The 27,279-nt window shown below is 44.5% G+C and overlaps 1 protein-coding gene across 6 annotated transcripts in view; it reads right to left on the bottom strand.

Annotated features, from left to right (window-relative positions):
• Window positions 1–27,279, bottom strand: part of AMOTL1 (angiomotin like 1) — a 142,063-nt gene that overhangs the window by 17,240 nt on the left and 97,544 nt on the right. For all 6 annotated transcript variants that reach the window (XM_057507099.1, XM_057507100.1, XM_036923319.2 and 3 more), the window contains 4 exons: window positions 26,625–26,769; window positions 25,130–25,219; window positions 6,215–6,360; window positions 2,693–2,842 (listed from right to left, as the gene is read on the bottom strand). In XM_057507099.1, coding sequence (XP_057363082.1) covers window positions 2,693–2,842; window positions 6,215–6,360; window positions 25,130–25,219; window positions 26,625–26,769 — 531 coding nt within the window. The remainder of the gene's footprint in view (window positions 1–2,692; window positions 2,843–6,214; window positions 6,361–25,129; window positions 25,220–26,624; window positions 26,770–27,279) is intronic.

The raw sequence follows: 27,279 nt of genomic DNA on the forward strand, positions 1-27,279 counted from the left end.
ATGATAACCCTGGAGCCCTAACCAAGGCTCACCTCCAGCCCTCCCACCCTTCTGGAAGGTTCCAGGTTATCTTGCAGGAATACCTGGAGCTCACCTGGGGGCTCTGTGTTGTCGTTAGGGGGCCAAGTGGAGAGGCTTAGCTGTGTCCTGGCCTCCGTCTAAGGGCAGAGCCCTCGTGTGGGGTGTTGACCCAGTGAGCGCTCTAAGCTGCTCTCTCAAAGGTCCGTGCAGAGCAATTCCCTTAAGAAGAGGTGAGGCACTGCGGCCTCACTGCTTTGCGGAGGGGGGAGACGACCAGGGGCTTTGTTACAGTGTGACCTCAGTGTGCTTTCTAAAAGGGAGCAGATGAATGCCTTGGTGGGGCAGCGGGGAAGGAGCAAGGTGTGGTGTGTGTTGCCCACCTCCGGGACAGCGTAGGTGTGAGCAGCCTGAGAGTGAATGAGGAGGAAGGTGATCAGAGAGGCCGCTGCGTACCCTTCCTGGAACAGCCAAGGTTCTTAGGTGACCCTACACTCTAGAGCGGCCACGAGGGGACTCTGCTCATCCCTGCCAGGGGCCATCAGGGCTGCGTGGGCCACACTGGTCCGGGGCTCCAGGCATGGGTTTGACCAAACTTTACAGTATCTGTCACATGGAACTAGTTAGAAACCCAAGTTTTTTGGTGGATTTATTTGTAATAACACTGTTACCTTTTCTAGTTATAGAATAATGTATGCTCACTGGTAACATTAGAAAATAAAGATATATTAGAGGAAAAAATGAAAAATTATACTCATTTTTTTAATGAGTAGGCAAAAACAACAAATCCCTGAGTGTCTTTCCTAGCACAGAAGACACATTCATACTCTCATTTAAGGAAAAACTAATATTATTTTTAAAGAGATGCTGAGCATCAATGTTCTGTTTAACTCTAGAGACTGTCTCCCCTCACTAGGGTGTCATGTCAGCCACAAGCAGCTGGCGATCTGTGACCAGCTCCCAAAGACAAGTCCAAACAGAAGCAGAGTGATTTCCATGGAGAGTCACAATTCTGAGACCTGGGGCATCAGACTACCTTCCACATAATTCTGACTTCACATTTCTTATTGCTCTACAAGGATAATGGAGTTGAGTCTTGGCACTTAAAACAGAAGATCCAAGGAGACGTAATCTAACTGTAGGGTGTGGGTGGCACATAACTGGAAAAGAACATTCTTTTTTGCTTTACTGAGTATTGAGATGTGCCCGTTTTGTAGCCAATATTCCTCAGTATACTCCAGGCGCCAGCGCGGAACCAGGCCCAGGGAGCCCAAGAGATCTCAACCACAGAACGGCTGCAGGGTGGACCTCACGTGGCAGGGAATGCACCACAGGAAGGAGGAGGAGAAGAGCAGAGGCAGACTCCCCCTTGCTTACAAGCTAGCGGCTAAGCCCAGATGGGACTGGGTCAAGGGAGTTCCTTAATTTTCTGGGCAATCTCACCAACACCTCTTTCCCCCGCCAAGTACACACACCCAGAGGTAACTACGCCTGCCATGAGAAAGGGCCAAGCTGGCCTGAGCACACACTTTCAAGTGTTTTCAAGTATTTCAACCACAAGCACTATGCCCCGTCCAGTAGATAACTCCACGGGGCCCAGTCCTGGGTCTTCCTAACTGAGAGCACAGCCTCTGCCAGCTGCACAGAGAGCTCCACCCACCACCCTGGCTGAGACGCGTGAGGCCAGGCTCTCCCGGGATCCGGGAGCCTCTGACCAGCCTCTGATGGTGCCCCGCACGGCTGCAGAGCTGTCCCCAGGGTTGCTGCCCAGCTGAACTGCACAGGGCCCTGGGGATGGCGTGTTCCACTCTGACCTTACTAACAGCTGATTACATTAATAGCCATTATCAGGAAGGAGGAAGAAGGGCAGAAGAGAGGAGTTTATGGCCAATAGTGTTTCCCAGGGATAGTCCTGAACAACTTCCTCCTTTCCCTCCGAGACCTCGCTGATGATCATATCCAGTCATCTCACCTGTGGATTCCCATTGTCACTACATACTTCACCATCCACCCCTCCAAACCCTCCTGACACCAGCAGAGGGCTCTTTCGTACATCTTTGCACCTTCCTCTCTAGCTTAAAACCCTCGCAGTTGTGGGCCTGCTACTGCTCACAGGAAAAAGTCCAGTCTCTCAATCTGATCAAACACCTCTGCAAACTGGCCTTTGCCTTCTCACCAGCAGGAACTCCCCCCCATGAGCTCACCCCGCTCTCAATCTGATCAAACACCTCTGCAAACTGGCCTTTGCCTTCTCACCAGCAGGAACTCCCCCCCATGAGCTCACCCCGCCGCCCTGAAGACGCCATGCTGTTCCACACCGCTCTCTGGTATGCACACTCTTCCTCTACCCTGATGTGCTTCCCCCAAGCCTAACCAACTTATCTTTCAAAGTCCAGCTCAGATGTCCTCTATGGACCCATCTAAAGCCTCATTCCCCTGCCCAGCCCTCCGTCACCACAGTCTGGCTTCGGCACATTTGCCTCTGCCGTGAGTGGACCGCCTGGCTTCTCCTTTGGCCTCTGTGCTGGTTCACTGAAGATAGGGAGCTCTCACTGGGCTCTGCCTCCTCACTGCAGTGCAGAGCCTGGCCCCTGGAAGGTGCTCTGCTCTGCTGCACAATGTTCACTGAACCCACCGGGGGGACTCTGCTGCGGGCCCCGCCCTGGCCCCTCACCTGCTGCGTTCTCAGGGCATCCAGCTCCCTCTCCAACCAGGTCCGCAGCCTCCGCTCCATCTGCTCTCGCTTCTCACACGCAGACTGAAGCTGGGTCAGGGCCTGCTGCAGCTTCTCAACTTTCTCGACATATGCTTGCTTCTCTCGTAGCTGAGCAGAGAGAAAAGGAGCGCAACATTTAGACCAGTGATTCCCAAAGCTGGAGTGGAGATGGAGGCTCAGATTACCTGGAGATCCTAAACTACAAGTCCACAGACCTTCCCTAATCTTACCCTCAGGTGTGTTAGGACAGAAAAGATTTAGAAAAAAGCCACCAGTTACACCCCAAATAAGCGCGATGCTGGAAAACCCTACCTGGGTACCTGTTCAGTACTTTGTACAGCTCTGAGCTCAATCGTGGATTACTGTTTAATAAGTATAGCATTTGGATGGGTGCATGGGAAATAAGTTTTAATTCTAAAGAGTTTTTAGGGTCATAAGGAAATGCTATGTTAACTAAAAAGTACAGAGTGAAAAATTATACACATTATCACAATTCTATCTATTTCATATGCATGAAAACAATATTGGAAGGAAATACTTCAAAGCATTAACCATATTTACCTGTGTAGCAGACAGCAATGTCTCTTCTTCATTCATTTCAAGGTTTTTTTAATAACTGTGAATTAGTATTACAATATGGAAATTGTGTATGTATGTATGTATGTATGCATGGGATCCCTTTGTGCATGTGTGAACAAATATAAAACATTTTTATAGATATTTGTCGAGTAACTTTCTCCTAAAGATTTCAGAGCTCTTTACAGATGAGTAGATGACAGCCCTGAGGATACAGAAAGCATATAATGAACTCTCAAACAACACAATAAATAAGATGGAAATTAGGGTAAAAATGATTTATGTAAATATCACATTGGGTATGGATTTAGAATCATAATCAAAAACTTCAAACTCTTATTCTCAGACTTTATTTTCTTCCAATCAGGAATTTGGCCCATGTTCATAATACCAGGCACATTTCTAACTTTTTGGAAATTGGCTGGTGCCAAAAATCAGGCTGAGCCATTTACTTCATCTGATTCTAGGTGAGAAGACACCAGGTGCTACTTCCTGTCTGCACCTGTGTTTGCAGATGCCTTGCAGGTGATTCAGATCCTGAGTTCAACCCATGACTGAAGAGAAGTTGGAACATGCTAGTGATTTAAGAGCTTGGGACAAAAAGCGATTTCTGACTGAGCCAGCAGCATTGCCATGAACTATGCCTACACCTCAGTCCAAGCCACTGGAATAAAACGGGATTGCTTCTGATCTTTGGGTGGGGGGAAAAGGATGGACAGCAACTTTACAGTCTTTTCTGCACCTGCTCTTGGTGTCAGTTTTCATCCATCCCTTTCATTAATTGTGCTTTCAATCGCTCAATTCTATAAACCCTTAGGATCTACTAACTGCAGATTCCTATGCCAGAAGCCTCATACTGATCAAATAATTTGTGAGTACTATTCATACACCACTTACTACATCTTACATTGTATATGGCTTCCTGAGTGTGTAGTCACTGGAATGTAAGAGCTGTAAAAGTTATCTGTGTTGGTCCCTACTGGGCAGAGTGCCCAGTGTGTCCTCAATGCCTGAAACAGTACCTGGTACCCAGTAGGTACTTAATAAACATTTGTTAAATCAATGACTATTATCACTAATCAACTGCAAGGCCCTTGACAACATAGATCTCTCTTGCTCACCTTTGCATGAGCCTATAAGTCTAGCATTGACTGTGTCATAACGAGGATGATTAACAAAAAGAGTAATTTTTTTTCTGAGGCAACATTTTTGAGGCACTACCATACCAAGTATTGTGAATTCTGTGTAGTATCTCATTTAATCCTTCCACCAACAGTAAGAGGTAAACTCCTTTATTATCTCCATTTAAGAGATGAGAAGACTGGACTGAAGCACTTAAATGACTTGTTTAAGGTCACACAGGAGATACGTCCTGGGTCAAGACTTTAGTTCACACCGTCTGGCTCTAGAGTCCAAGCTCTTAACTGTTGTGGGAAGCTGTGGGAAGCCTGAGGTCACCCTGAATCACCTGAACTGAATTAAGATCCTTGAAAAGAAACTTCAGAACAAGGAATGATCCTGGAACCCAGATACGTGAGCTATTTGGGAGGCTGCACACAAACAAAGAAAGATCTTATATAATGACCAGAAAGGATCTGTAATAGTGATTGTAAAGAACCTGTTTTCTAGGAGCTCACAACTTCTACTTTATTAAAAATATTAAAAGATGTTGAAAATGATCATTTTCCTTCACTCCACACACAGAGACGGGAGCCTCAATATGTGATGCCAGTCATAACCATAAGAAGGAGTCCTGGCCTCTGTTCTTCAAAGCAGCCCTCCTGTCCTTCAGGGATTAACGTCACCCTCTGCAGCCAGTGTTTCCCTATTTAATGAGTTCCTCAGTGGTGACAAGGAAGATACTCCAGGCTGTTGCTTGGGATCCTGATGCTAGTGTTAAAATGATAGTTTCTACATGGCCTTGCAGGTTCTAAAATGCTTCTAAGGGACACAATCCCAGTTGACTTGACAGTCTTTCCCATTAGCTGCCTTAATCTTGAAGTTGAGGCTTGCTGAGACACCCAGATTACCTGGTATCAGAAGATGTTTTCTAAAGGGATAGCTTTTTATTTTCAAACAGCAGTTGGTTAATAACAATACTGCTTTCTGTGTGCCAAGCACCAAGCTAAGCACTTTGTGTAGAATGCCTCAGTTATGCCTCTTCCAGCTTTGACTTCAAGCTTCTGCTCTCCACAATGGCTCTGCTCCAGTCATCCCCCCAGCACAGAGATGCCTGCTGCCCTGGAGAGCTGGACAGTATGACAAAGCAGGCTAGACCCTGAAACTAAGGCATGAACTCCTTAGCTTGGACCCATGTGGTAGTGGTTCTAATCCAGTCAGGCTAAGAGGAAAAGTCGACCTCACAAAACTTAATCTAAAGGGTGGATTTCATCAGAAACGACTAAATCCATAACACTTGAGCAGGATAACAATTTCCTGGATTGGGATTTGGTTTCCTGGAAACCAAAGCCCGTTTCTGGAAATTGGAGACAGGTTTGCTGAATGCTACCCACACCCACCCCATCAAAAGATTTTTGCATTTTTTCATGCAACCAAGAGTCCAAAGGCAGAGCAATTGAACTATCTTTTATAAATTGTTAGTCTCTTTTCTCTACAGGCACCAGTGGTTTCCAGTCTTTACATTTATTTTCAGCCCTGGACACTTGCCCACCAACAGGCTGGAGGCTGGCTTTTAGGCTGAAACTGAGCTCTTTCATGTAGGCCTTTCATACTTGGCCCGGCTCTGGGTGGGCTGAATTTTGTTCCTATTAATTTTTATTTGGGAGGCCTCCTACATCCCTTCCTGTGAGTCAGCACCTAGGTGTTGACTCTGATTGAAGTTGCTGGGTTAGGAAAAGGAAACAGAAGCCCTCAGGGCTCCGCCGCCCACCCCCCGTGCCTCACCTCCTCTTCCAGTTTGATGACCCTGGCCTGGGCGTTGCTCAGAGCCTGGTCCAGGATCTCAATGTGTCTCCGGTGGTCCTCGCTCGCAGTCCGCACTGCCGCTAACTCCATTTCTAACTTCTCCTTTTCCTTCAAGAATTCTTTGTCTAGAAGGGAGACAAGAACAAAACTCCCTCTATCAGAAAGCGCTCGCCCTCTGGGCTCTCTGCCAGCCTACATCTGGCAAGGATTAAAAATAAAAAAGCATGCGAAGAGTAGAGGGTTGAATTACTGCCCTTGCTCCGGCTTAATACTGGTGGGGGGGGGGTTGAGGTGAGGATTTTCTCAAAAACCGCTGTTCACTCTAGAGACATTCCAGGCCACGGTTCCAGAGACAAACGGAATACAAAACATGAGTGACTCCATATTCTCTCTAACTCACTTCTGTACATTTACTTTACTGCTTCCAAGTAACCTTGTGCCTATGATTTCATTTTATGCCCACAATCTCCCCCTGCTTCCACCTTTCAAACCAGCGAGGAAAGGGTGGGCATACTAGTAATAATACTAATGTTCCCACTCACAGAAAAATAAGCCATGGTCCCAGAGTCTTAAGCTCTTTGTCTGAGACCAGATGACAGAGGGGAGCTTCAACTCAAGCCTCCCATCTCTGGCTGGATCCTCTTCCCAGAAGACCCATGTGAGAACATAATGGCCCCACATTTTCTCCTAGTTCTGTTCAACAGGGGAAAGGGACATTGCTTTGGATTTAGGAAAACTGCTTCTCTCTCATTCAATGACAATGTGACTGACAGCGATCACTGTCTCTTTGCACACGGAGAACCCTGCCCTCAGTCACTTCTACCCAGCCATCCCGTAGACCTACCTAGCATTTTAGAGGAAGCAGGCAAAGCCAACAGTGTCATGGGATCAGTATCATTTATTGAAAACATTCTTCCTGTTACAAAAGCAACACATTTTATTTTTAAAATAAATTAGAATGTCTGGTTATATTGTTTACAGTATGAAAAAAACTTGAATGTAAGATTAAGGGATTGGCTAAATATAAGACTGTAAACCCTGCAACAGAGCAGGATGAAGCCATTAAAATTAAATAAGAGAATATTAATGATGTGGAAAAATATATTCATTATTGAAAAAAGGTGGTTACAAAACACTATGCACACTCTTCCATATTTGCAGAAAATAAGGCATATAATTATGACAACATCAGCACCCAGAATAGTGAGAAATTGATTTCTATGTGTGCATACCATTCAAATGCTTCAGACCTGTTATCCTGACCTCCTAACAACCCACACTGAAAACAGAGAAAAGGTCTGGAAGCTACATCAATGTATGACAGTGGCTTCATTCATTCATGACTCCCCAGGACAGTCATAGTCATTCATCGATTTAGCAAACAGTTGGCAAACATTAAGGACCAGCCCTATATATGCGCACTGAAGCAGTATTAAGAATGCTGCACTGAAGGGGCAAATAATGTGGTTTTACATACAAGGCATAAGAATAAAAAGACACTTAAAGGCTGCACATGCCTGCTAAGAAATCCCTCGCAGGGAGCACAGCACATGTCATCATCTAGTTCTGCCCCCTCTGCTTTATGGTTAAGGAGAGGAAAGCCAGGAGCAAGGCACTTGTCCAAGGCCCTGCAGCCAGCTGGGGCAGAGCCAGGGCCAGAATCTGGGTCTCCTGATGTCCCACTATGATCTCCTTCCCGCTTGACTGCACTGCCCTTGCCCTGGGAGGTTTTATCAGTGGGATCAAAGTGCAGTGAAACAGCTTCAGGACTGACAGACTGAGTAAACTTGTAAAGCTACATAGGGTCTGAGCTACCTAGAAACAATGGCAAGGCCTGGAAATAAACTGAGGCGACCAGGATCCTAACCCAGAACAGAGAATTACTTAGGGCTCTTAATGCCCCACCACAATGATCAACTGCCCTCCCCCCTTCTTTCTTTCAGCAGCATTTGAAATGCTGCCTCTCAAACTGCCTTCCCAATCCTGGAAGAATGGCCATGCAAAAGGCCTAAACAAATGGGTCAGTCCACAGCCCTAAATGGACCAGAACATTTCACTCTTTCTGTGCAAAGTCACTGACATTTGAGCTCCCTGAGTTTGGACAATACCTCAACAGGCCGGTGCCCACTGGCCTTGTCTGGTTTCTGGAGGGCACCCAGGAGTTACTCAGCCGGCATGCTGGGAATGAACCACTGGGTTTCAGAGCTTCTCCCTGCCTATCATAAAAGTTCTCTCTGTTGACGGCAGCCAAGGACATCGATTTTGACCAGAAGCACTAAAGCAATAGCCTAAACTCAAGATTAGAGGCCACAACCACAGTTTCTTGAGTTGCAAATCATTGACCACAATTTATTTCTCTATCACAAGGACAACCATTTAGATTTCTGCATTAACAAAAACCCTGCCTCTCCAACACACAAACCCAATTCCAGCTTTGCTATTTTCTTGATAGACAGTATCACATTGTAACTATAAAGAATGAACTTCAGCATCAGAAAGAAGTGGGTTCAAATCCTAGGCTCACCACTTTCCAGCTATGAGCTGATCAAATGCATCTTGTGTGCGGTACCTAACCTCTGAGCCTCGTCTGTTAAGTGGGCATGATAACATCTACGTCACAGTGTTGTGATGACTCTGTTGACAGAGAGGATGCACATAAAGCATAAAAGGATCTGAATATCTAGGATTGTATCTGTTTTGATCATTACTGATTTCCTGAGCCTAGAACAGTGCCTGGTTCAATTAATATTATTGAAATGAATAATACAACTGTCTGCTGTATCTTTGAAGCCACCACTCATCAGATGACTGGTCCTGGCCATGGACATCCCCAGTTCCCTTCTCTGCTGGGGCTCCGGGAACCTCACACCACAGGACAAAGGTGTGGGTATAGGATGAAGACTACGTCAGCCTTGGAATGCTCTGCAGGCCTCTGAAATTCATGGGTGGAAACATCTTTGTTATGGGTTTGGTGGCCTCAGACCTCAGGCTGCAGCAGTCAGCACCACTCACACCAGCTCACAGCTCCCCATCCACTGGCAGGAAGTATTACTCTTGATGATGAAAGTTTAAAAACGATATTCATGACAGTAGTGCTAATAACAAAACCTGCTCCTGTTTGTTGAATGAGTACTGTGGTCCAGGAATGGTGACTTACATTACACTCTTTAATTATTCCCTTTATATTATTTCCTTATTATAAATCTACTGGAATTAGATAGGTGCCATTTGTACTTCCATTTTTCAGTCAAGGAAAATTGACACTAGAAGAGATAAGGCACATGCCCACAGAAGTGGTATTCATCACTGGTAGAGCCAGAACTTCCATGTGCACGTCTCTATGCAAGCAGGGTGCTGTGTGCCTCCCCTGTGCAAGAGTGCAGAGGCAGAGAACTGCAGAGCAGAAGGAGAAAGTACAGAAGCGCTGCATGTAACATAGCTCAGTACTGCACAGATTTATGTCAGAGACCACATAGTTCTCAAAACACAGCCATTACATCCACATATGTATCCATTTTGCAGATATTAATTAATTAAACATCAACTACATGGAGGCATCACAGAGCGTTGTTGAAAGTATGGCTCTGGAATCAAACTACTTGGGTTCTTGCCCAACTCTACTACTCTTGGTTTGGTGACTTTGGAAGTAAAGCAACCTCTTTGTGCTTCAGTTTCCTAGCCTTTAAAGGATCGTAACAGCGCCTACTTGAAAATTCGCACAGTCTATCCAGTAAATGCCAACTATGATCATGCTGTGGTTGTTGTTGTTCCAAAAAGTGTGATAAATTCTGGGGCTACGGGACAAGGAGGACATAGCATTGGGTGGGAACAGCAGCAGGGACACAAGCAAAGGCAGTGTGACAACCTTTCCAGATGCTTGCACAGGTGCTGTGGGGACACAGAGGGCATCTGAGGAGAAGGGTTCACGGCAGTGAGCCTATGAAACGAAATAACTGCACCTGAGATACAATGAGTCATTCAGATGACCAAATATTTATTTCCCAGGTATATTAGGTCTTCATCCACAGTTCCTGAAAACACTGCAGTCTTAAAGGTGAAATGGGTGTCTTGTCACATTAATGAGACATTTGGACCCCACCCGAGGGCAGGGGCTGGGGGTTGGATCAGCCAATGGCCAATGATTTATTTAGTCAGTCATGACGATGCAGTGAAGGCTCACAAAAACCCGAGAACTTGCCGCTCTTAGATCCTGCTTCTCAGTCGGAGAAAGCTTCTGACCTTGGGGAGCCAGAATGCTTCCAGGTGCCATGGAACCAGGCCCCAAGCTCCACCAGGATAGAAGCTCCTCCATTTGGGACCTTGCCCTATGTCTCTCTTCTTCTGGCCATTAACTTGTATCCTTTATTAAACTGGTAAATGTCAGCGTTTTCCTGAGTTCTGTGAGCTGCTCTAGCAAATTAAACAAACCTGAGAGGGAGGTCGTGGGAACCTCCAATCTGTAGCCAGGAGGTCAGAAGCACGGGTAACCACCTTGGGCTTGGGACTGGCCTCTGCAGTGGGGGGTGGAGGGTGGTCTTGTAGGACTGAGCCCTTAACCTGGGGAATCTGGTGCTGTCTCCGGGCAGACAGCATAAGAATTGAGTTGAATTGTAGACACCCTGCTGGTGTTCCAGAATTGCTTGGTATAAGGATGTGTGGGAAAACTGCCTCCCACACACTTACACACATTGGAATCAGGTCAAGGAACCATAATGGTGTTGTACTGTTACTGCTGTGTATAATACTATTATTGTTGTTGTATATGAAACAACACATCATAGCACCCCCTTAATCCCTAGAGATGTGGGGACTGAGGTGTGTCAGAGCCATTCTAAAAATCATCTCTTGGGAGTTGTGAAGGGAGAGTCCTATGGGTGAAACCCATAGGAGGGTCCCTTCAGTTTACTGTTAGCTAAGCCCCTTGGGATGGATTCTCAAGAAAGACCAGCCTCACACTGAATTTTTGGTTGGGCTCCAATGTATATACTGAGAATTCCTAGAACAGGCACGTTGACACAAGGGAACTCTTGCCCAGAATGGTCTGTTTACTCAGTGGATATGAATTACCCTGAACTGCATGGAGCAGGGAGCTGTTTAGCCTACTGGCTCTGGTCCCAGTTACACAGAGGATGTCTGCTCACACGCTGTGTACTCTGGAAACCATAGTGAGCGCATGGGCTTTGTTTGAGTCTGGCACCTTCACATACAGCCTCACCTTGGACACGTGACTTCCCTGCTCTGAGACTCCATCTCCTTGACTGGAATGAGCAAGATCTATTTTGCAGCATTATTGTGAGGGTCAATCTACACTTTAATATAACTCTGTAAAAGACCTGCTATGGGCTTGGCACATGACAGATAATAAATAACAACAAGACCTAAAGTATCATTGGGGCTTACTAGGTCCTGAGTACTGTGTTTTGTACTTTATACAAGAATCTCACTGAATCTTCACAACTCCATTTGACGACTGAGAAAACTGAAGCAAAATGAGCTGTGACACTTGCACAAGGTCAAGTCACAGTTGTTTCTGTGCCTCTACCCACAAATTAGTTAGTCTCTTTCTTGAGGTAAGAGCCACCATGGATGGAAACTAGAACTGGGCCAATAATTCAAAGATGCTCCCTTTCCATCTGACCCTTTTCCTTTGCCAGTTTTGGGTAAGGTTCAAAGCAAGCAGTCTATTGAAACTGTTTCTGCAATTCCTATTTGAACACTAAGCTTAATTGCTGGCTGAACCACAGGAGGTGGACCTTAGTAACTTCTGTTAAGAAACGCCAAAGACAAAGTATGTGTGTAGGTCAGACCGGTGGGGGGGCGGGGGGTGTACTGTGAGCTTTAATTCAGTGCTCCAGCCTATGGCGAGAGCTCATGAAGGGAGTGAAGCTGTACCCTGGCCCTTCTCAAGCAGGAATTAATTTCTAGGACTTTCCTGATATAATGGGGTTTTTGATGAGTTTCTCCAAAGCCTGAGCGCTGGAGGGACAGAGGAGCCCAGCTGCTGCCAGTTTGGCCGAGGGGTGGCTGATTTCCTGGAGGGCTTGGAAGGGAAAAAGACAGGTCTTGCTCTCCCTCTTCTCTTCTTTCAGCTGGTTTGATCCCTTAACCAGCTGGTTCTTTAGGGGTTTAGATCTATCCTGGAGAGAGAGAGAGAGAGAGAGAGAGTGTGTGTGTGTGTGTGTGTGTGTAGGCTCACATAACAACACACAACTAACCCATCTGGCACCTGGTCCTGCAGTTCTTTAGGGGTTTAGATCTATCCTGGAGAGAGAGAGAGAGAGAGTATGTGTGTGTGTGTGTGTGTGTGTGTGTGTGTGTGTAGGCTCACATAACAACACACAACTAACCCATCTGGCACCTGGTCCTGCAGTTTCTTTGCTCACACTTCTCAAGGAAGATGCTTGCCTCGGGTGTGGAAGAGAGAGCGGCGGGGACAGAGTTAAGGGAAGAGGAGGCACAACTGAGCAAACCCACTGAACTCCGATGACTAGCAGAGGTCTTGTTCTGACCATGAGACGGGGTTTAGGAGCACAGCCTCTGGGCCCCTCTGAGAGAAGAGAGCCGAAAAGACATTACCAGAGAAGAGGCCACACACAAAGGAGAGGGGCTGAGGGGAGGAGCGGCTGCTTGTGCCCGGGCCCCACGTCCAGCACTGGAGCTTCCCTGGGAGAAGGCCTGCAAGAGCCAAGCGCTGCCTCGTGTGAACTCTCTGCGGAGGACTCAACTGCCAGTGTCTGCTCGAACAGCACGGGTTGGAGGGGCGGCCACTGCAGTCCTCCACCCGCAGGGCGGTGTGCTCGCAGGCAGCCTTGTCTGCCTACAAGCTCTTCTCATCTGCCCCTACCCACCACTCCCCATCTGAGGGGGCCATGCAACCCAAGCCAGGCCAATCACTGTCTCTCATCTGGGAATGTATAAGTGGGAGCCTGGGAGAGGCAGTGATCCGACCCAGCACAGTTCCCAGGTTGGCAGCCATATTCCAGCGTGTGCTTTGGACAAACAGAGAAAGCACTGCAGGGAATGAAGAATCAAGCAGATGAATACAGCAGGGTGGATGAGGGTCTATGTGAGCAGGAGGGAGGGAAGCAGCCACACAAACACAGACCACTCCTCACACGTGCCAGCCCGGGGCCTGCCCTGCCTGCACTTCCCGGCTGGGAGCCCCGCCACACGCATATGTTCTTGAGAAACAGTCCTCTTACTGGACTCACGCTGACTCAAGCAGCTTACATTTCTTTTTGTTATGAGAAGATCACTAAGACACTCTCTTCTTCCTTTAACACCTCTGCTCCCTGCCCCACCAAGAAAGGTCTCGGTAGTTTGGGAACACCTTAGGGCGATGCTGACCGAGACTAACGGCATCAGTTCTGGGAACTGGGAACTTCACCAAGCTGACAAAACGGACCCTCCCTTATGAAAAGACATATGAATAATTATTTGCTGTATTAACTAACCTTCCCTACAAATTCTCCTGTTTTTTCTTTCTCAAGGATCCTTGGGCTCTGAGTTCCCATGTGCCATATCTTGTACTACTAAACAGATGTTGGAAAGAAGTCTATTCCAATGGCCAGCTACAACTTATAAGGTAATTGAAGAGTCGAATGGACTTTCAGATCCATTTCAAAGTCCTGTGGACACCAAAAGTAATTCATTTTTTCTGAGGTTGGGGAAGTGCAAACACAACAGGAAGGTATTTCAGTTACTTTGCTAGCTGCGAAATGATGCAGGTTCACTACCTCAGAGATAGTCTACACTCAGGAGCTCATTCTTAACACCTGCCCTCACCCACCTCACCTCAGTTGGAGAGTCAAACTGATGAACCCAGAAAGAGACCCCAAAATAGAATCCAAACAGAGCAGTGCTTAGAGTGACCTACCAGGATGAGTACTGGAAGCAAAACCACATGAGAGGTGATCTACCTTGAAAAGTCACATTTGCTAATTCAGAAATGAAAAAGGAGAGTCCAAAGCTGACCCCATAAGCTGCTGGTTTGGCCTTCACTGTCTTTTTAAAATTTGCTGATAGTTTCTCAGGTAAGGAACCTTGTTACTTCAGGAAAGGGTCTTCAGCTCTCGGCCATCCCATACACAGGTGCAGGTGGCCGGGTTCTGCCAAGCACCTGGAGACAGAGCCCATAACCCAAGCACAGGAGGTCATGGAGACAAGAGATGGGAGTGGGTGGTGAACTGGGTCTCTCAACAAACACAGGAACACTCTGGGGGGTGGGGGGTGGGGCTAGTTTAGACAACTGAGAGAGTGTTCAAATGAACTCTGCAATGAGGAAAATTAAGAACAGAGGTTCAAACCAAGCCCTGTTGTGCAGAGCCCTGGGAGAGAGAGAAGGGATGTGGGAGCAGGTGGGAAGGAGGGGTTCTGAAGAATGCACCCTGTCTCAACCAGAAATCATTTCAGCTTTCTTGCATTTTACTTATTGAGCTTCCAAGTAAGCTTTCTTTTAAACAAGAGTTCCGAGTTTGAAATCCACCGGTTCAGACATTACAAGAGATGCAAAGATTTGGAGAAATGGCTATTGTTAAAATGTAGGGAAAAAAATCTTTTGAAGAGATGAATCGACACGGAAGGTGAGGCACGGCCTTAAGAGTGCAGGATTTATTTCAAACTTTGTTGCCCAAATTTAAAAGAAAAGCAGAAATTTTCCCTTCACATAGTACTATGGCAGCAAAATTACTCTAAAATGCCAATCAGTTTTCAAGGTCTATCCTAAAGCCTAACACTAAGTGGAGCTTTTCTGATTCCTTCAGTAAAACACATCTCTCCTTCAGGGGAGACCGTGTACACATACACTTTTTTGGGAGGGATGGTGTAGGTTGGGAGTGTTTCTATAACAAGTCCTTATCATATTCTGCCTTGTTTTCACATACAATGGCCAATATCTGTCTGTCTTATCCTTCCTACTGGGCCTACTTCATAGTGTGTCTAAACCCTTCTATCTTTGTAGGATTTTAAGAATCCATGATAGCAGAAGTGTGTCCCATGTGAAAAGGTATGATAAGTTTAGTCAACAGCTTACTGAGTCCTGGGATGCTACTGATACTTGACCAAATTCTACCTCAGTCTTTAAAATAACAAAGCAACAAAGCCTAATCACAAAATCTTCTATTGATCTAATAGAAGACAAGCAACACATTCTGGTCTTAACATACTCATATTATTGTTACTTTATGTAATTTGATGTATTGCTCTTCAATATCCAGGCCCCAAAGTGATGAGCTGGTAGCCCCAAAAGTAAAATATCTTAGGGATAATTTGGTAAAATATGTATTTGCGTGGCAGTAAAAGTTCTCTTAAATATAATGTTCTCCAATCTAGTCATTCTTCATTTTGCATTTTAATTCTAGAAACTCTATGTACACATTTAGGTATAATTCAGTTTGCCTTTTACCTCCCTAAGTTTACTAAATATGTATGTAGCTTGCAAACTTGCTTGATTGAGAAAACACCCATTCATCCAGTTCAGCTTCCAAGTAGAGCTTCCCTTTAGTTTTTTTTATTTGAAATAAAAATGTACTCTAAGTCTGTATCACTGCTGAAAGCATACTGACAAATCAGGCAATGAATTAGTAATGACCCATAAATATAAGACGCACAAGGCATTTGGTTTTATCTGTACACATTTTCGTCAATCAATTATAAACCAAACCTGAAGCCTGAAGACTTAAACTTTCTATAACTACTGTTGAACAGAAGTCTTTTTTTTTTCTTGCCTTTTCTTAATATAAAAAGATGAACAACAGAGACTCTCCTAGTGTCAGGTATGACAGAATAAGACCCTACCAGATGACTTGGCACCCCATGCAGAAACCCGCACAAAATCAGGACATAGTACAAAGAACACTGTTCTGAAGGTAGTGAGAAGTGAGCATAAGCAGACACACCCTGGTGGGGAGTGTCAGCTCACTAAGAGGTGAAGAAGAGTGATAAAAGTTCTACATGTGCTGTATCTTGACTGTGCTGGTGGTTACATTTCATCACACTGTACACTTTAAATGTGCAAATTTTACATATATATAATATATATAGTATGTATGACACATCTATATTTGTTTTAATTAAAGCACTAATTAAGATATTATTATAATACATATATATATATGTATTATAATACATATATATATATATATATATATATATATATATATATATATATAACTATGCTTTTTAATTGGGGCCCTTGAATTGTACACATGGCTTAACACAAAGACTTGTCCCACAGATAGTTTATGCTGGGAAATCATTTGGTCTGGGGAAAGAAGTGGTTCATTCTAGGACTGACGGAGGAGAAAGAAATTTGTAATTATACTTTCTCCCTTCTTAACTTCTGCAACACCTCCCATTGTCATTTTTGTAATTTGCTTTGAATAGATCCTTTTTTTTCTTTCCTTTCTAACAAACCACAGTCTTTGTAAGCAAAAAGAAAATTAATAGCAGATGTAAGCCTATTTGTAATGGTCTAAGACCAAACCTTCCGGACTTGAAACCAACACCTTGTCCCTTCAAAGTTCTCTGATTGCATTAAGATACAGCTGTGTGCTCTCAGTACTACTTGTGGACCAAAAATAGTTTGAAAAGTGAATTGTAAGAAACTATACCACAATCACTCACTGCATTCTGGTTATTTTTACTTTTGTCTTCCTGAGAACAAAAGTTTAACTGCATAGACATTTTGAGAAAGCTTCTTTTAAGACACCAAACTTTGTTCTGGTCTCAACAACTTTTTGTTTTTATATCTGAAGAGATACATTGGATTAGCCAACAAAGCCTTTTATTAAAATTGGCTCAAAGATAGATGTAAAAGTCAGGAGCACAGAATATTAATTCCAGTAGTTAGAACTCACTTGAGAAGATCTGAATACATTATTATTAAGTCACAGGTCTGGGTTAAGTAATTTGCAACCAAATAAGACTTCTAGCACAAGAATAATGTTCACTTACTATCCCAGATTCTTCTCAGGGTGAAAATGTCAAATTTTTCATCATAGCCAACCTTTGGAGGAGGGGAAGGGAAAAATAAGAAAAAGGAGGCTGCAGTTCTTGTCATGTTTAGCCATTAAACACCTACAGGGCCTTGGGCAAACCATTTCATCATTCTTGGCAGCAGTTTTTGTTAGTAAAGCAAGCAGCCCACGCTCAGTGAGCTCTAAAATCACTGCGAGTCCAGTGCTGCCACCTCACATGCCACAACCTCTCTCCACCTCCCTGGGCCCAGGGAGGGCTTCCCCACTGCAGCTCCCTACAGTATGATTTTTAGGCTGCAGGGTCAGACTGACCTGGGGTCAACAGCCATCTGCTCCACTTACTTACCAGCTCGTATGACTCTGGACAAGCTACTTAACCTTCTTGTGCCTCAATGTCCTCATCTGTAAAAATACCTGTAATATCCACCTCCCAAGGCTGTTGGGGGGACTGAGCAACAATGCACCTACAGAGGCTAGCCTAGTGCGTGGCTCACAGCGAGTGCCCAGTTAGTGCTGGCAGCAGGTACTGCTGTTAAATGACCACAGCCAGGCTGGCCGAAACCAAGACCAGAAGGACAGATTCAAGGGAACGGACCTGTAAGTCCACCTAAGGATCAACTTTTAGCCATCAGATCAATGGCTCTTGGAGACACTGTTACTCAGTGTGGCAATCAGATGGCTTTCAGTAGACACATGCATTGCTGGTGAACAGACTTGTGTCCTTTACAGTCCTGTCCAACCCCGATATACAAGATCTGCAGCCCTCATCTCACAGCAAGATGCTTATGGCACCGCAAGGAGAGCAGCCCTCAGACCTCGCAGTTTAGATGGGTACCTACCTGCCATGGCTACACAGGGCCAGTTCTGCCCAGGCCTAGCTGCGTCATTAACTAACTAGGTAACTAAGGCTTGGGACTGCATTTGTTTGTATCTCAGTTTATCTAAAACAATAATAACCATGCTCATCTGATTAAGAATTAAGTAAAAGATGACTATGAAACTCTCCCAGGAAAGAAAATAATAGCCTGACTTTTAAAATAGGGCAGTTTACAAAATAAGATCTAGGGAGTATTTCTGGACTTCTTCCTTTTCTGCCCCTTTTGCTAGAGTTCCTTCTTTATCTTCCTTTCCACTGGCACCTACAAGAGCACACAATGGCCCGCAGGCCACATCCAGCCCACAACCTGATGTTACAAATCAAGTGTCATGGGACTCAGCCATGCCCGTCTGCTTATGGATCATGGACAGCAAGCTTTCAGGCTACAGGGACAGAGTTGAGTAGTTGCAGCCCCCAAGCCTGAAATTATTTACCATATGGCCCTTTACAGATAAGGTTTGCTGACCTATGGCCTAGAAGGCAGCTGGCGCATAGGAGTAGCCAATAACTATGTGTTTGATTAAATGATAATGACCATCAGTTCATTCAACATCCAACAGATATTTATTAAATGCCTCTAAGTGCCAGGTGCTATGCCAGGTTCTGGAAATATAGTGACCTGGGACTACAATGCTGGGGATGGTAGACAGGGCCCCTATCTGGGAGTGTATACAGTTTATAAGGGAAGATGGAAAATGAGTATCCAGTTACTCATTTACAGCTGTGATGAGTGTTTACAAGGGAAAAGGTACAGGGTTTGGGGGAGTATAGAAAAGGAAGACCTGACCCTACCTCGGGAAGCCTTCTCTGGGCAACTGCCATGTAATTTAAGCTGGGACCTGAACATGGATTTCCTGGTTCTGAGCCATTAGGGAAAAGTGAGGGTTCTCGGATGCCGCATGAAATGCAAATGGTTTCCAGCATGTTCTTCAGTTTGTGCTGACCTCCTCCATCCACCTAGCTCTTGGTGCAAGGAATGTGGACCGTGATAAAGCTAAAGACACTAGTTTTTTCAATTCCCTAACGGAAATGCTAAGCCACTAAATAATTTTAAAACCAACAATGTGAAAATCATGACCCATATTCACTTGCTAGAGAGCAGACATCAACACATGATCAGGAGACAGTTCTTCAATCAGCTTTGAGTACAGAAAATCAGCCTCCACGGGGAAATGTTAATGTTCACACTTGGAGAGGAGACTTGATTGAACATAAACAGAGGCCCTGCAGCCCAGTGTGCTTCTGGCTGTCATGGAGGTTTGAAGTTTCTCAGTGCTGCCTGTCAGAGCTGATCAAGTGGCTTAAGCACTCACAACGTGCTCTGCTTTCCAAATTCAGCGAGGATGGGTGAGGCACACAGGCATTCTTGGGGAACCTGGCCCATTTCCCCCGCTGAAACGGGCAGGTCCTTCCAGAGAAGGTGAGTGCTGGAACGGATGGAGGAGGGACTCCAGGAGGCTGGGGAAAGTGCTACAGAACAAAGGCATCTTAGGAAGTCTTCTCTCCATTTTCTATCACTGGTTATCCCTCAGAACTTTGTTGGCTGAATTGGATTTATTCCTCTCTTTCTTTGGAGGAAATGGAGGTGCAGGGAGACTAAGCATCTAACTTCAAGTCACTGAGCATGATAGGAAGAGACCAGGAATATGAAGCGGAGCACCTGATCCAAGGTGATGTGTCTGAGCCTGTCTACAAAACCTCTGATATTTAGAACTGTAGAGTTCTATTACATGAAGGTGTCATCTTTAAAGAGAATCAGTTAACTTAAGGCAAGAAAATTTTCTTAATTTATATGATGCTACCCTGGCAGACTTCACAGACAACCCGTTCCTCTTTGCCCAGGCATTGATCTGCTGCGTCTGACACAGATTGGTCAATGTCAGCATCTGGCCAGCTGCTATACAAACCTTTATAAACCACAGCCAATTCTCATCTGCAGTATAATCAGAGCAGAAGAATGAAAGAGAAGGTGACAAAGAAACAAAAAATCAACTGTATTAATACCAACTTTTATGAAAAATACTACTAAAATATAGTTCTTACCAGTAAAAAATTCACCTTAACTGGATGTCCTCCTAATTGAAAAAAAAAAGAAAGCAGAAAGGAGGAAGGCAAAAAATAAATTCAAGAAATTTTAAGTTGCTCCTATTCTGAGGATAACCTGGGGTATCTCCCAACATGACTGAGAGACATTGAGCTAAAAAGAACTTTTTAATACTGATGCTGCATGAAAATTTCAAGACTATTTTTACAAGGATTTCCCACTTTTATTCATTCGCTCAATGCATACTTACTGAGTTCAGATATATACAGGTTTGAGCGACTTTAGTGAGGGTTGGGGGTGGATACTGGTAAAGAATGCCAGTGGTTCTCGCATCTAGAGGAGATGCATGTAAATCATGCCCATCCAGGAAGTAAAGAGAGTAAATGCTGTAGTAGGAGCTATGCACCAAGTCAGGAGAAGCTGCCAGTGCTGGCAGGCAGAGGAGGAGGTAAAGGACTGAGCCCGTATGTGACCACATCTCACCTGTCCTTCCTAATGAAGCCTGAGAGAAACGCACAACAGGTACCTAAACCCAATGAGGAGTCAGAAGGATCTCCTTCTGCTCTACGTGGGTCAACGGAATTAGTGTCTATGTCACTGTAACTTCTGTTGCATATAGGCTCTTATAGGAAATACAAGGACCAGAGGGATTTTCTTTTAGGAAGTAATTTTATCTCTTTTATATTCTTTAAGAGGAATAAAATCAAAGTACCTAAACTAAGAATCAAGAGTAAGATGATGTTTATAAGACACATTGAAAAGGCAAATTACTGTTTTTTTAAACATGTTAGTCCCACACATTTCCTTGGTTAATTTTTAAACTCATGAGAACTACAAGGGAAATCAAATCCATATACTTCTGACTCATTTATACCCATTTCTCAACAACTTAAAAGAATAAGTATATGTCCAAAAATCTTTTTTTTTTTCATAGAGAGGGATACCATTTAGCAGACAGAATCCAACTACACAGACTTCAGGCAAATATTCTGAACTTGTAGGGCCTAAAGAATCCTAAAGAGATGGAGGTAAGTTCACATGCGCCCTGTAACAGGACTGGGTTTTACCTGGAACAATACAAGCATGCCAAAGCTAATCAGCTCCCACTCAACCCAAGAACGCAGTAAGATCATCTCTGTCAGTCAAGTTTCCCCACATCTCGTATTTTATTTTTGGCTTTCTGGGCTAATGGTATGGGAATTCTGCAGAGTTAAGACTTTCCAGGAAGAAACAATTAAAAGGTTTCACTTACTGAGAAGGCAGAGCTAAGAATGATGGTGAGAGAGATTCCCTAGGGCACTGCCTTTAGTGGACAGTGGCATGTGTTTGTGTGTGTGTGTGTGTGTGTGTGAGAGAGAGAGAAAGAGAGAGAAAGAGACAGAGAAATAAATGAATGGGAAAACCAGGAATCCCAGTAATTTAAAGTAGTTAAAGGACAAAGAAGCCCCAGTTTCACACCCAGACCAAATAGGAATTGGCTAGATGCCGTTTTTCAGGAGCAATTTAGCTGCAAAAGTATTTGGAAAACCCAACAAGCAAAAGCAGAAAACAAACAAAAAACTTTAAATTCCTCCCAAGACAACAAGTGATGAAACACAAGGTGCCTGGAGGGAGAGAGGGAGGGAGGGAAGGGAGGGAGGGAGGAAGGAAGGAAGGGAGGGAGGGAGGGAGGGAGGGAGGGAGGGAGGGAAGAAGGAAGAAGGGAGGGAGGGAGGGAGGGAGGGAGGGAGGGAGGGAGGGAGGGAGGGAAGGAGGGAAGGAAGGAAATCTTGAGTCATCAAACTCCCAAGCACTTAGTTCAGTGAGATTTTTAATACAGACAAATCTCCTGTCCGAGAGAGGCACAATCATCATCCTCTTTAATGTGCACTTCAACCTGCAGAGCTAAGTGCTAACTCCCCAGGCAGTCCACCAAGGCCTTCATCAGCTCCAACCTAAGAGCAGAGTTCTGTCTTTAAAGGAAAACTACCCTGGGCATCAGGGGAAATTTATACATCAGGCCAAAAAGACCTTCTCCCCCATTGACTGAGAGCGTTACAGGAGTCTTGCTGATTGCCTGCACTGCGAGGTGTTCTCAGATCTGGACCCCTAGCTTCAACATGAACACCTAGAAAAAAACATCGCATATGCTCTTCTCCACTCCCCCCTTCCCTCTAACTTTTCCGCAGGCCAAGGGGTTTGTCATGGGCTTCACAATGGAGCCCGAGGGCCTCTGTATGTGTTGTCCAGAAACACCACTCTCCCTGCTCTGCAGCTCTGTCTTTCTCCCAGCCAAGGGCTAGTCTCTCAAGACTCACCTGAATAGGACAGCTCTTTATGAATGCACAACATTTATAATTATGATTATTCGGCAGTTGAAAGTATTCTAGCAACAGAATTTCTAAAACAGTACATAGGTGATGGAACACATAAGTAACTAGGAAGAGAGGTAGTAATCATTCCTACCCTCTGCGCCACATGTACAGTGAAAGCCTGCCAGAGTGCACAGCAATGCCCAGCGCCAGCCTCCTGGTGTGTCTGCACCTATGTCACACCTGCTCACTGAGTGACACGCTGCGAAATGGCTCAACACACTCAAACTGCTGCTTGTTACCTAATTCCAACCTGCTCCTCCTTTTTTGCTGGTAAAGGGTGACCATCCATCTAGCTGCTCTAGCCATCACACTCCCTTCTCTCCCTCTCACCGCCGCCATTCAATTGATCATCAAGTCCCCCTAACTTGTCCCTGGCTTCTCTGCCCACTGCTCTCCATCACTGCTTCTTAGTTCAGGACCTCTACCTCTCTTGTTCAAATACTAAAACATCTGTTAACTGATCTCCTTGCCTCCAGGATAGTCCCTCATGAACTTCTCTTCTACTTTACCCCTTCTTCACAAACTAGCCTCCAAAATATAAGTCACGCAAACAATGAAAGCATAAACATTTCTGGAGAAAACTTGGTGAATATTTGTATAATCCTGGAATACAAAAAGCATTTCTAAGCATTACATAAAGTCCAGAAGGTATAAATACGGTTACTTAAAAAAATCTCTTTTAAGATCAAGAATACTACAATCAAAATATTTAAAAAACTACTGGGGAAAATATATGCAACATATATGGTAGGGGAACATATTAGTTTCCTTAATATACAAACAGCTCTTACAACTCACTAAGAAAAATACCTATTTTTAAATTTGAAATAACATCTCAGGTCCATCTCCTGGCCATACCTTGAGAGGAAAAGCTGATGTTAATAATATAAAACTGTGATGAAGGCACAAAGTGTCCTGTAAAGACTAGGTATTGAAAAAATGGTTTGATATCACTGTTACCAAACCCACTTCAAATACCCTGCCTAGATACAACTACATCACATGTCAACACTGAGATATCTTTAAGCAGTTGAAAAATGTGTCTGGACTTTCTTGTTTGTGACTTTGGAGCACAGTGAACATGCCTGCACAGAAAAAAATAATTCCCTGTAATGCTCAAAGGGCCTCTTTTGCCTGTATATTGATGTTTTAGCTAAGGCAGAAGGTTAAAGTCTTCAGGAATATTTCTGAATTCATTCAACAACCCCTATTATTCCATCAGCACAGCCTGGACCAGGAGACTAGAACAAATGCCCCCAGATGACATTAACTGGCTATTCCATTTTGACCTGAATGAAGGGGCAAAATAATGTCCCTTGACTAGAAGGTAGAGCATCAGCAGAGTGACACTGCTGACATAACTTCCACAAAGACACTTACTCCCACTCTGCCTAGGCCCACAGTCATCCAACAGCAAGGTGTCAAATTCCTAAATGCAAACAGTCTACATGACTCATTTTTCAAAGGAAAGCTCGGATGAGATGGTAAATCTACTACACTCATATGAAGAGAGAGTGTTGTTAGGCAAGTGCATAATTCAAGATACTGATACAGCTTTTTATATGAATCTGGAACACAGGCCAATTCACCTACTGCAAGACTACAGAGGAATCTAAGGCAAAAGCCCTAGACAGTATTAGTGCACATTTGCCAAAACAGAATTTTAAAGATGAAGTGGAGAATAATAACTAGAATGCAATCATGAGGAAATCTGGGGGAAACAAAGAAGCTTAAACCCAACCACACCATGTTGGAAATTAGAAAGTTCAACCAATTACATGCCAGCCTTGAAAATGTAGGTCTGTATTGAGGGACTCAAGCACCAGAATGCCACCATTATACATTCAGTGGACAGCTGGTGTCGGAATATGTGACTTTTTGTTGTTTGAAACTGTGTCTTTAGTTTGTGAGCACTTAACTTACAATACTGCTGAGAATTATGATACAGGTATGAATTCAACTGTCTGAACAGCTTCAAAAAAAGACCAAGTTGGATCTTTACATTTCTGACTTGGACAATGAATTTGCAGAAACTCAAACCTTGCCCGATGGTTTCTCAAAAACCACTGGATTCTATCATTTGTCTCCAGTGAAATTAATAAAATATAATCCCAATAAAACTAGAGGCACGGGAAGGCATTGTTCATTCCATTTCTGGCTGAAATGGACTCAGTGGCTTTTAGAGATAAGTGTCACATACGGAGATATGTGACAAGATCATCTAGGTGGCTTGACCCTGCACGGGACAGCTGGTCTAGAACTGCTCAGCCCAATTGAGCACAGAACATGGCAAGGGAATCAAATCCCACCACAGGTGGTCCTCCTTCCACGCAGAAAAGGAGTTGTGTCTTATTTAGTGGTGAATGCCAGGAAATAGTATAATGTTGCTATTTGTTGGAGGGCCCTATAGAGAAACAGAAAGGGTAGGTCAGAAGGACAGAATAAACATTGCTGAAATGATACATACCAACTTTGGCTTTGTCTCCTGGCAGACCTAGTAGGGCCTCACTGGAGGGCCAACAACTTATGTGCTAAATTAACAAAGAACAAACAGCACAAAACCTACTTAAAATCAACAAGATTATTTCAGGCCTCCAGCTTTTAAAAATAGCAACTTTGGGACAGAAAAACGTGGAGACTCACTCTGGGAAGCATAAAGCCCCTCGGCAGCTCTGTCTTCATGCCCATCGTATTCTCTGCTGGACAGCTGCCTGTTGGCGGTCTCCAGTCGATCTGTGCATAGAGAGGAAATGATTACAAAGAAGGGCAGAGGGACCTGCGTCGTCATCCTACCAAGAAATGACATGGGCTCCCAGAGCTGCTTACAGAGCGTGAAGAGATGCTCAGGCAGGTGCCCAACACCGAGCAACTCCTGGGGAGGAACAATACGTCCCAAAATATCACAAGTCCTCAGATGCCAGGCTGTGCCTGTCAGTGCCCTAATCAAGTGCACAGCAGTCGACAGCTAAGAAGAGGTTCTGAGAAAAACCGCATCACTGCCTAAAGGTCAGCAAGCCACTGACTTGAAGTCCTAGAAAAGGGGTTAAGTCTCCTTGGCCTCAAACCCAGCCCCAGTCTAAACCTTGACCATCGGCCTTATGTTTTAGCCTGTGACTGTTATCTGCAGCTGGGAGAAGCAAAAAAAATCAAAGTAACAAATAACAAAAAGGCCGAAACAGCCTAATGAAAGAAGATTCTACACAGTGAATTCTGTGTTTGTTCAAAGCACCTGGTGAATCTTCATTTATTCAATTAAATAATTCAGCTTAACAAGTTGAATTATTGAATGTACAATATACTCAAGACAAAAGGATCCCTAGTAATAGAAGAGGGAGGGTCTAACTACTAGAGGCTCCCAGGACATGGAGCACTTTGACATACAAGGCAACTGAAAAATGACTTGGCAGACTGAAAGTGAAGTAAAACTGCACGGGCTCAATCATTCTGCATGTTGGAGGTTGCCAAGATCCTGCAGCAGGTGGCTCTTATATATATCTACTCTTTTCACAACCACAGGCTTTCTTTTCTCCTCTGAGAGAGACATATGTCTAGCTTTGTCTTCCATACTATACCCAGCAAGTGTGAAGTGTGGGCTTTCCAAGAATGACACCAAATGAGTCAGCCTGACATGGGAAGGGTTGTGCATTCAGCATCAGTCTGCAAACATTTCCATTCACATAGTCACGAGTCACTGTTAAGTGCTCTTATTTTATCACTTCTTCCTATTTTGAAGTTATGTTTTAGTTATTTTTTTACTGAATAAATTTGACATATGCTGTTAAGTGCTTTTTTTCCCCCTATACTTCTTTTCTTTATTAATGCACCCGAACATGGTAGTCCTTTTTTTTTAAGACAAAAATATTCTTGGCTAACTATAATGGTTAAGTGCCTTTAAAACAAAGAAGGAGCTACAGACATACTCGTCACTTTTAGGGCCTTGGGCACAAAGGTTGCCACTTCTCAGGTTCGTGCTGCGACCTACAAGCTACGAGGCAGACAAACAGCGATTCCACTCTTGGCGCGCCCCTCCCCCAGGTAGCTGGAATCTACAAGAGTGTCTAACATGATCTGGACCTGAAGTCAGCTGCCAGCTATGTGGACGGTTAGGGGGAGAGAGCGTGAATGTAACCGGCCGTGCCTCGGAGGTCTCTGTTGAAATCGTGGAGTCTACGAATCTCGCCTTCCAGCTTGTTTCGCATCGCCTTGTCCAGTGACTCTCGCTTGGTGGTGGACTTGACCAGACTCTCGTAGGCTTCTGAAATCCTGTGAAGTTCTTTCTCAAACTAAAAGAAAAAAGAGGCATGACAGTGGGACTCCTGACCTTCTCGGGCCTCAGTTATGCTTATTCTTGAAGGCTGTATCTTCAATGTAGCATTTCTACATCTTACATTTCGTGTCCACCAAATCGTGGAATTGAGTTCACTCCCATGTCTGCCCTCTGGGGGCAGCGAGCAGGCTCACAAGTCTGGCTGGACTGTCTGATGTCATGGCATAAAAGTCCCTCTATACAATTATCAGCAAGGGGTGAATTTAAACATAACTGAGCCTCTTATACTTTGTATGACAACTTATAACTATTATTCTAATTCCCAGTTAAGGTAAGGGAGAACATTACAGCACAGAAAACTACAGGACCACAACTGGTACCCAGATTTCCAGACTCCATTACAGAGACTCCCAGTATTCTGCTCTTCCAGAGACCCTCCTACCCAGCCACAAAGGAACATAAAATCTGCTAGAGGGGAGGCTTCCTTGCTTATAGCATTTTTACCCCTTTGTCTATGAAATTATCT

This window comes from Manis pentadactyla, chromosome 9 (genome assembly GCF_030020395.1).
Source record: "Manis pentadactyla isolate mManPen7 chromosome 9, mManPen7.hap1, whole genome shotgun sequence".
Classification (NCBI taxonomy): domain Eukaryota; kingdom Metazoa; phylum Chordata; class Mammalia; order Pholidota; family Manidae; genus Manis; species Manis pentadactyla.